Consider the following 10,906-nt stretch of genomic DNA (forward strand, 5'->3'; position numbering starts at 1 on the left):
AAGAGCTCCACTCACAACACAAGTGAGTGTTGGGCCAAGCAGTCACTGGTGGCCGAGCTAAAGGTTTCAGAATCAGATGCATGTTCTGACTCTGATTCAGAACCCGATAAGGGGAATGACAAAGGAAAGCAGATTATCGATGCGAAGCCCAATGCCACCGTTGCCACCACGAAGATCCAGAAGGAGGAACCTGAAGATCCAGAGGAGGAGGAGCGTCTCTTCCAGTCCCAGATGTGGGTAAAGGGCTCCCCACTACAGTTCATTGTTGACAGCGGGAGCCAAAAGAACCTCATTTCGGCAGAGGTCGTGAAACGGCTGGGCTTACCAACCACAGCACATCCACAACCATACACCATTGGGTGGCTGCACCAAGGACGGGATCTTCGCGTGAGCCAACAGTGTCGCCTTCCATACAACATCAAGCCCTTCACGGATGAGGTATTGTGTGACATTGCTCCCGTTGAAGTTTGTGATGTGTTATTAGGACAACCATACTTGTGGAAGCGACATGCTGTGTATGAGTCAAGGCCTCGTGCTGTTATTATTACTTTGGGAAATAAGTTGTACAGGATACCAGAGGTAGCACCGCCTACCGCCATCTCTTTGGTTACTGCAAAACAATGTAGTAAGCTCATTTCCAAAACTGGGAAATTTGTTTTCCTGATGATACGCCCTCAAGGAAAGAAGAAGACGGTGGCCACGACCTCCAGACAGGGCCCCTCTGCATGACAACTACAGATGGACAAGGTCATGGAGGAGTATGAGGACATCTTCACCTCCCCCGCAGGGGTTCCTCTACACTGTCAGGTCAAGCACTCCATTGATCTGACCCCAGGTTCGTCGCTGCCCAATGGACCAATCTATCGACGCTCTGTTCTGGAGAACGATGAAATCAAGAGGCAGATTCAGGAGCTGCTGCAAAAAGGTCACATCCGTCCAAGTTCATCGCCCTATGGGAGCCCGATCGTGCTGATACAAAAGAAGGATGGGACTTGGAGACTCTATATTGACTATCGGGCACTGAACAATATCATTGTCCGTAATAGGTACCCAATCCCATGGATTGATGACCTCCTGGACCAACTAAAGGGGGCAAAATATTTCAGCAAGATCGATTTGAAGTCAGGATATCACCAATTACCAATCGAACCCTCAGATGTGTGGAAGACTGCCTTCAAAGCCAAGGAGGGCTTTTTCGAATGGTTGGTTATGCCTTTCGGATTGACGAATGCTCCTGCAACCTTCATGAGGCTAATGCACGACATCTTGTGGCCATTCACCAACTCATTTGTAGTGGTATACTTGGATGACATCTTGATCTTTAGCAAGACTTGGGAAGAGCACCTCCACCACATCCGACAGGTTCTCTAAACACTGCGACAACACAAGTTATGTGCCAATTTGGAGAAATGCACTTTTGGCATGACCCAGGTTCAGTATCTGGGATACATTATTGATGAACGGGGGGTGCATGTGGATCCAGCCAAGATCCAAGTCATTTGAGATTGGCCATCTCCAACCACTCTGACAGAGCTTCGCAGCTTTCTAGGCCTTGGCAAATTCTACCGTAGGTTCGTGTTGGGATTTTCTCATATCACTTGGCCCTTGAGTCAGGTCACCAAGGGAGGAGCGAAAGCAAAATTTTTTTGGTCTGAATCTCAACAGAAGGTATTCACAGAGTTGAAAAATCAACTCTGCACAGCACCAGTTCTTGCATTACCAGACTTACAACAACCATTTGAGGTCGAGACAGATGCCTCTGACTATGCTATTGGGGCAGTCCTTACTCAACACGGGCATCCAGTGGCATATCACAGTGAGACACTTTCAGACACAGTCTGGAAGTATCCCACTTATGACAAAGAGATGTATTCCATTGTGCAGGCTTGCCGACAATGGAAGCATTACATTTTGGGGAAGGAAACAGTCATCCACACAAACCACCGACCCCTGCAGTTCATACAGACCCAAGGGAAATTGCAGAATGATCACCATCATAAGTGGTCCACATACCTGCAACAATTCCATTTGAATATCAAGTATAAGAAGGGCAGCACCAATAATGTTGCAGATTTCCTCAGTCGACCACCGATCATGGCGTTAACCACCGTGCTCAACTCTTGTGGGCATGAGACTTCTGATTGGCCACTGCTCTACAAAAGCGACCCAGAATTCGGCCACACATACCAGACACTCTTGGAGGGTCAGCATGTCCCAGATTTTCACCTCCAGGACGACCTGTTATGCCACCTGGGTCACCTTTGTGTTCCTTCAAGCGAGCGTGCCAAGATGATCTGGGAAGCACACTACAGTTGGGCTGTTAGGCATTTTGGGGTCGAAAAAAACGGTGGCAGTACTGCAGAAATATTTCTGTTGGCCGAATCTTCGACAGGATGTCGGGAAGTACATCAGATCATGCACTGCTTGCGCCATTGCCAAACCGACCATCAAGAAGCAAGGTCTCTATACCCCGTTGCCTACCCCTAGTCGACCTTGGGAATCCATTTCCATGGATTACATGTCAGGCCTCCCTTCCACTAGGCATGGAAATGACTGTGTTTTTGTGGTCGTCGACAGGTTCTCGAAGATGGCCATTATGGCGGCCTGCAAGAAGAATATCACAGCAGAAGCCACTGCTAAACTCTTCTTTGAACGAGTATGGATACGCTTTGGGATCCCACAGTCTATCATTTCAGATCGGGACAGTAGGTTCCTCAGTACATTTTGGTCTAGCCTCTGTTCGATGGTGGACACCAAACTCACTAAGTCCACAGCCTTCCATCCTCAAACTGATGGCCAGACTGAGGTCGTCAACAAGATGATCATACACATTCTGCGCATGTACAACTCAAAGCATCCACGCACATGGGACGAGAACCTCCCCTATGTTCAGCACAGCTACAACCGGGCTCTCCACAGCTCGACTGGTCACAGCCCTTTTTAGGTGGGATTGGGATTCCAGCCACTATGTCCCATCGATGTGGCCATACCATTTGCAGCTACTCACACAGATTCTACTCATGTCCAGTCCGAAACAGATAAGGCAAACAACTTCATTGAGCACATCCAATATATTCGCCAATAGGTCCATGACATTCTGGAGAAATCAAATGCCAAGTAGAAGCAGCGACATGATCAACATCGGGTGCCACACAAGTTTCAAGTGGGCGACAAAGTCTGGTTGCATTTGCAAAGGGAACGCCTTACCGGAGCCTATCGGAAACTCAGACCACTCCGATATGGCCCTTACACCATTACCAAGGCTGTGGGAGACAATGCATTTGAGCTCAGCATTCCCCCATTCCTTGGCCTGCACCCGGTGTTCAATGTCGACCGCCTTCGGCCATACTTTCCACCATTACTAGACACGTCCGATATTGCAGAACAACTCACACCCACAGAGTTAAATCCAGCTTGCATGGAACAAGCTGCAACTGATCGGATCATGGACACACAGATCAAGCACACTCACCAGCAGAATATCCAATTGTATCGAGTTGTCAAAGCAGGACAACTCCTTCACCAGGGCAAGTGGCTCACCAGGGACCAAGTGCAGCAGAAGTTCCCTCATCTCAAGGAGGAACTCAACGCAATGGAGACCATTGCTTCCTAAGGGGGGAGGAATGATCTAGGTGGATATTGGTGGCCACCCGCTAATTCCACTTGGATCCCCTCTGGTGCTTCTTACAGTTTTTTTTAGTTTCCTTAATTATAGCGCAGTTTACTATTTTTAGCAGTTTTTCGGGTTCTAAACTTCCGGAGCCGTTTTGAGGCCCTAAACGACGTTTTTTTGGAAATCTACCTTTAAAAATTGTCTTTTCCGTCGTAGTCCTCGGAGAGATCTTTCCAACGGGCTATCATGCATGTCAAATGGAGATAGTACGACCAATTCGCGACCCCAGGAAGTTGATGTACCAACTTACCCAAAAACAGGGCTCACAATTTGGCGTTTCATCTTCTAGGGTTAGATTTTGGAATGTGAAGGGTTTTCCATTGTTTCTCAACAATAAATAGGCCTTCGAGCCTCATTGTAAGACAGTTCAGAGGCATGTAGCCACCACATCTCTTCTTAGAGATAAGCTACCATCGCCCTAGCTGGTTTATTTCCATTTCTGTTTGTAAGCATATTTCAGTCTTTTACAGTAATGAAATGAGGTATTATTTCCGCTGCATATCGGTCTTTATGGTTATCTCTATATTTTATTGCGTTCCTGTTTAAATCCGGATCAAAATATGAATAAACTGTCACATTTCTACCATCACAAAATGAAACTAGTATTTAAAATAGTAGTATTAGAAATACCAATTTATTGAATCGATTTCTCTAGCTCTCGTCTCCAACATTCCTTTACATTGCTTGAACTTCTATTGTTACAACAACAGCAGCAAAAGTGCAAACTCTTCCCATCATACATAATTCAGAGTGCGAAAGAAAAATCTTGAATAATCCCCAGATCTGAGGATTGCAGAGGAGAGAAGCCCTTATTACATTCTATAATTTGTTATTTATAATATTTAGAAAGGAATTAAAAATAGGAAAGTTTGTTGAACAAGAAATCTATTCAATCCATTTTCATTCACTCAAAATTCAATTCTTTTTAGAGAGAGATTTTTCGGCGAAAATCACATGGAAAATCATTTGTCGACGCGTTTCGAACCAACAAGTGTGGTTCATCGTCAGGACAACTTGTCGTGACGATGAACCACACTTGTTGGTTCGAAACGCGTTGACAAATGATTTTCCATGTGATTTTCGCTGAAAAATCTCTCTCTAAATTGATATGGATCACAGAAGCCTGAACTCTATTAATTCAATTCTTGTATTGTTGAAGCATTCTCATTCATTGAAAACTTTTTCTCCTCATCTTTTCAATTGTTTTGTTACAAAAATAAATCAAAACAAAATTAAAATGCAAAAATAAAATCACAATGCTAAATCTAGAATTAAAACAAATCTAATAAAATTTAATTAAATAAATAATTTAAAAAGAAATGCGAGCTTTCTATTGATGTCTATGATAATTTAATTGGCTAAAGATATCATAGAGGAATGGATTTACATTCAAAAGAGGCTTGGGCAAATGAAAATGTAGAAAGTAAAAAGAAAAATCAGTTTTATTTAAAAATTAGTAGCTTGATATTATGTTGAATTTTAGATCCAATAAATGATCAAATCTGTTAATGAAACTCCCTCAAAATTTTTCTGCATAATCTTATATTTTCAATGAGCCTTCCTCGGCCTCATTTGGCTAATTAAAACTAATCTATGAGACTCTAAAGTTGATGAGTCAGATGTGGTAGAATTCTCGAAATTTTGTTGAGTAACGAAAACTTGGAATTCTTAAGTAAATTCTAATCCTAAATTAGATTATAGTTATTTATCTAATTAGTGTTAATTAAATTCTAGTAATGATATTAATCTAAATTATTTGAGAGATCTAATTAAAAATATAATTAAAATCTAATTACAAATTAGTTATTAATTAATTGTTTATTAATTAAATATACAATTTAATTACAATTAAAAAATTAAACTAAATTAATTATTAATTATTTAAAGAAATCAACTAATATAAAAGTATAATTTAATGATTTATTAAAATACTATTATATTATATTAATATTATAATTATATTATATAAAAATTATAATTAATATATAAATATTATAATAATAATATAATATTATATATAAAAACAAATTCAAAATACAAAGGTTTTTATAAGTAGTCTATTAGAGTGTGGGTGGAGAGTATGGAGTGATAAGGAGTGAAGGGTGAGGTGGAGTGATAATGAGGGGAGTAAGGTGGAGGTATAGGAGGAATAAGGAGTGAACCAAAATTTCATGTTAAAAAGTTTTTAAGTATTGCATAAAACTTAATTGAAAAATCACAAATCAATTAATAGAGGTGCTTGGTGATATTGAGATAGTGTTATTTGGCAATTGCAATTTTTTTATTGACAAATTTTGATGGCAATTTTAAAATCATAAATTTTAATAGCATTTCTTGATGGTAAATTTTGATCACATTTTTTTATGGCAAATTTTAGAAATGCAAATTTTGGATCCCATTTTGTAGAGTGACATAATAATCTTACAAATTGGACTATATCCACTTTGCAACTTTGAGAATTGGCAACTTGTTTTAAAATAATGAATTGGAGTAAATTACCAAGATTCTTAAATGGTTTAGCTCTGGACCATTAATGAAAAATGAAAAAAATATTCGTAAGGACTAAATAAGAGTTAATATTTACAATGAATGAGTATTGAAGTTAGCTATGAAAATTCGAAATTATATACATTTATTTATAATTTTAGTCAACTCTAGAAAACAATCAAATTTCAAAGGAGTGTTATTTACAGAATGTTTGACCAAATGAATGAAACAAGTATCCATGAAAAGCTAGTAAAAAGTGGGATTGAATGAAACAGTGAAAATATAGATTGGATGAAAACTAAAAATGAAAAAATATCATAAAATATAGTTAGCCAAAAATTTATGGAAAAAATCTGCTTACTTAAAGTAATAAGGGTGTTAGGTTTTCAGATGTGTTAGTTTTTCCTACAACAAAACCTTTTCCTCCAACAAAACCCAAACAAATCCAAACCTATCTTTATTTAAGAAAATCTACATTTAATAATATCAAATAAAATAATATATAAAGCTCATATGTTCCCTCAGCCTAAGTGCTTGATACTCAAATATGGTTTCAATTCAAAACTTTTACTTGAACAGCTTAAAGAAATTCTACATTTAAGCTAATATGTTCCCTCAACCTAAGCGATTTCCATTCAAAATTTTACTTAAGAAGCAAGTGATTTCCATTCAAAAGTTTTACGATTTCCATTCAAAATTTTACTTGAGAAGCAAGTGATTTCCATTCAAAAGTTTTACTTGAGAAGCAGGAGCATGAGGAGCACTATCCGCTTTTGCCTGGCCATAAGATCCCTTTTCCACATCGCTCATTTCATCAACGCCCTGTACCTTTCCCTCCTTTTCTGGAGGAGGAGACGATTTATCACTGTTGTTGTTCTTCTTCTTCCAGTCTTTGTAAGTAAAATACAGAATCAACTGCAATGCTCCCAGCGCACTTCCAGACCCATTTGGTACCTGTGGACACATAAGTCTATTTAAAATAATTAACAGGTCTATCTCACTAATACAGCGTTAACATAGAGTTACGTTAAAATAGAGTAATCTAAATTCTGGTTTTATAAGAATTTTAGGTTGCAAAGGTAAAGATTGCAAGTAAGGGGATATATAGAGTACTGAAGGTGGTATGGTTAATACTATTTACTTTATTTTTTCTTAGAGAGAGTTTGCAGAAATTAGAGGATAATACACAGAATTAAAAATATTATATCAACAGTTTTGATTTCGTTCACCTTAAAAATATTTTGTAATCATGTTTAATGATGTTCTAAGAGATGTAATCTCAATATTTCCCTATTTTATTGTGTTATACAAACTTTATTTTGTAATCTCACTATTTACCTATTTTATTTTGTTATACAAACTTTATTTTTGTAAAGGATCTTTATGCCGAAGGTTATTCATTCATGAAACTGAAAACTGTTTATCCAATATACCCAAATGGTGAACGTTTGTAATTCTCGCGCAAATATATCTATCATCTATTGTAAGTATTTGTAAACCTACATAAACGAATGGATCATTTCCCAAGAGGCCGAATATGAACCAGGAGGTGCCGCATAGGAAGAAAGAGAGAGACAGGAAGAATGGCATATACTTTACGCTCTTCGTCTTAATCACCAACCTCTGCACACCATCAAAACCGCGCTGCTTGTCACTTCAAATATAAACAATTTTTTCAGTTTTGAAACTATCTACTTTTATAGATTTTGATAGAATGATTTTTTTTTTAACGAGATTGAATCACATACAATGTAATACAATGTAATAGTGTAATTATTTTTTATACATTATAATAATAATAATCCTGTGCTAGACTTAGGGACAAAGTCTATTATATATATATATATTAGGTTTTTAGTTTTGAACATGTGAGTTTTTAAGAAAAAACATATTCTCCAAGTCTATTTAAAGAAGAAGTAATGGTTTTCTTAAAGAAGATGTAGAGAGATTTACCATTACTAGCAGAGGAGACCCGTACATGAAGATGCAGAAGATGGCAAAAATAAAGCCACAAAATAGCTTTCTAATTTTTCCGTGGAGTGCCAACAACGATACCAGGATGACCATTCCAAAAAAAGTGAGAACAACTAGCAGAAGGCCAATTATCTTCACCTGTTTCATCCACCGCCATCATCGAAATTAATTAAATTAAATTAAAATTAAATTAAATTAAATGAGTTTAGAAGCTAGCTTCTCTACTTTACTACTAGGGAGATGTTTTCACTTAAAATTATGTTAAAAAATTAAAATAGAATAATAATAAGGTTATTTCAAATATTAATGCATGATTTTATCTACTTTTATTAAGAAATTGGAATTAAAAACAAAATTACTTTTTACTATAAGGGATATATGTAATTCCTCATACAGTGGAGATCTAATGCCTATAATATACTATAAATGTGTAACATCATGTAAATATTTTGGTGAAAAAAAATTAACAAAATAGAAAGAATTTTTTATTGATTTTTTTTTATATTTGAAGTTTGAAAGTAAGCAAAGTCAACTATATTGAGTAAAATGTAATATTTACACTAAAATTTGCTCTGAAATATTAGGTAAAATGTAATAATATTAGATTTTAACTAGTATTTCCCCCACTACTTGCCAATTTAGGGGTGGTAATAAATATTGTAATATTATATTTTATCCAAGATTTCTCTAACCCAATTCACTTTTTATTAAAAAAATTGTTTATATTTGATGTTCATAAGTAAACTTAACTCTTGTGAAAACATTTCATGCACATATAGTAGAGGTGTTGTAATCTTTATATTTTGACTTGGTAAACATAAAATAAAAAACATAAAATTGATAGTTATTATTATAATTATAAACATAATTAATTATAATTAATAATTAAATCATTCTAGATCAATCAAATCTCTTTTCACTTTCAAAAAAATTTACATCTCAAAATATTTGATCAATATCAACTCCTACTCTAAATAAATTCAAAATTAAAATAAATCTAAACTAATTTTTTAATCAGTAATACACTTTTAAATATTCTCTTTCAAATTAATTACATCACTTTTCTTTTCTTTTAAGTAGACATTTCCTACCCGTCACTTTTTATTAATGGTCTTCATTTGCCACGCCCACCGCGATTTATCTTTAAGACGAAGTAAATGAATACAATAAACCCCATATTATGCTTACCCTGTACTTCTTCTTTTTCATCGTTAAACCAAATTCTTAATAAACAAAAGTAATGAACACAATGAAGGCAATACTATACTTACTCTGTCTTTCTTGTCGCGAATATAGCAGATGAACAAAATTACATAACAGAGTTCTAAGACGGCCCCAGTTCCGTTGACCGTGCTCATAGGAAGGTTATTGGGTGATACAAACGGCATGCCATACCATGTATTAAGTAAGCAATTCAAAAACGTGGCAACGTACGGAAATCCAGAGAACTGTTCCGTCGATTTGTTCTTAATAATCTTCCAGAACGTAATCCTGCACAGTATTAGTCGGATCATAAACCAGAAACAATTATGATTTATATGTGCATCAATAAGTTTTCTCATTAAATGACGGCATAAGTTGGGAAAACTCACGAAGGGACTAAGAAGAGTATGAGGGCAGTGATGTTGCCTGTGATGAAAGAACAAATTAAACATTAAGAAACCTGAAACAAGCTTCTTGCATCCAAGAAATTAAAGTGGATAGAGCGTGTATACGCACCGAAGATCCCGAAAAGCAAATGTATATTAAACATTTTCCTATCTTCGGTGCGATCGGCGCTACTATAAGTGTTTAGATTCCGTATTCACTTTGAACGAACGAACGATTCACGGAGTGGAAGCCGATCAATCGATGGGCAGAGCAGGCTCTAGTGAAGCATCAACAGAACTAAATGCTTATGGCAACTATGAACAACACCAAATTATATATTTATTGACATTTTTTAAAACTGTCTCTAGCAACAAAATGAATTTATACTTTCAATTGTATAATTCAATGGCTTAATTGATGTCATCCTGGTTAGTCTTCTCCAGGGGTTAAGTTTAATCGAATATTTTCAGTAAGTCAATTCTTTAAGTTATGTCCCAGATACCGGCGAAGGTTTTTTAATTGAATTAGTTTGAGTTTTCACGGAAGTGTTATAAGATATTTGTTTGAGTTCTCACGGAAGTGTTAACTCGATTATTCAATTTATGCCCCAGATACCGGCCAAAGTTAATTAGTTTGAGTTCTCACGAAAGTGTTATAAGATATTTATATTACAAATTGATGTTTTATTATTATTTTACAAGAGGAAAAATAAATATTTTAAATAGAAATTAATTGGGCTCAGTTGCTTTTTTCAATTTAATAATTGTTTAATTAATTTCAATGGTTTAATTTAGCTACGTCTCTTTTGTTTCCGGATCTCAAGTGGGGTTTTTGACTTGAATTAGTTTTTGAGTTTTCAAAACAGGTTTATAAGATATCTATGTTAAAAATTAATATTTCATAGTTACGAAATATCATTTTGTAATAAGGAAAATAAATATTTTAATTAAAAGATATTAATAAAACAGTTGTAAATTTTTTTTTAAATATATTTATAAAATTTTGGATTTTAAAAGTTGAAATTTATTTATATAAATGTAAAATATATAATATGATTGTGTTAGACATTATAGTATAAGTAACTTGTGTAATTGTTTTTGTTTTTAATATAAATTAAGGTATGTATTCTTTGAAGTAAAAATAAAAAATTAATAAAATAGTACGATTTATGATTAAAAAATA

At 35.6% G+C, this 10,906-nt stretch overlaps 1 protein-coding gene across 1 annotated transcript; it reads right to left on the minus strand.

Moving 5' to 3' along the window:
- Positions 1-6,859: 6,859 nt before the first annotated feature.
- Positions 6,860-9,887, minus strand: LOC149184959 (bidirectional sugar transporter SWEET1-like). The gene is made up of 6 exons (XM_089415491.1): positions 9,854-9,887; positions 9,727-9,763; positions 9,406-9,625; positions 8,114-8,272; positions 7,664-7,783; positions 6,860-7,114 (listed from the first exon to the last, which is right to left on the minus strand). The coding sequence occupies exons 1-6, from the start codon at positions 9,885-9,887 to the stop codon at positions 6,860-6,862; spliced, it is 825 nt and encodes a 274-aa protein (XP_089271617.1).
- Positions 9,888-10,906: the final 1,019 nt, after the last annotated feature.

Source organism: Pinus tabuliformis, chromosome 3_2 (genome assembly GCF_031772625.1).
Source record: "Pinus tabuliformis cultivar Carrire ecotype Pingquan chromosome 3_2, CPIR1, whole genome shotgun sequence".
Classification (NCBI taxonomy): Eukaryota; Viridiplantae; Streptophyta; class Pinopsida; order Pinales; family Pinaceae; genus Pinus; species Pinus tabuliformis.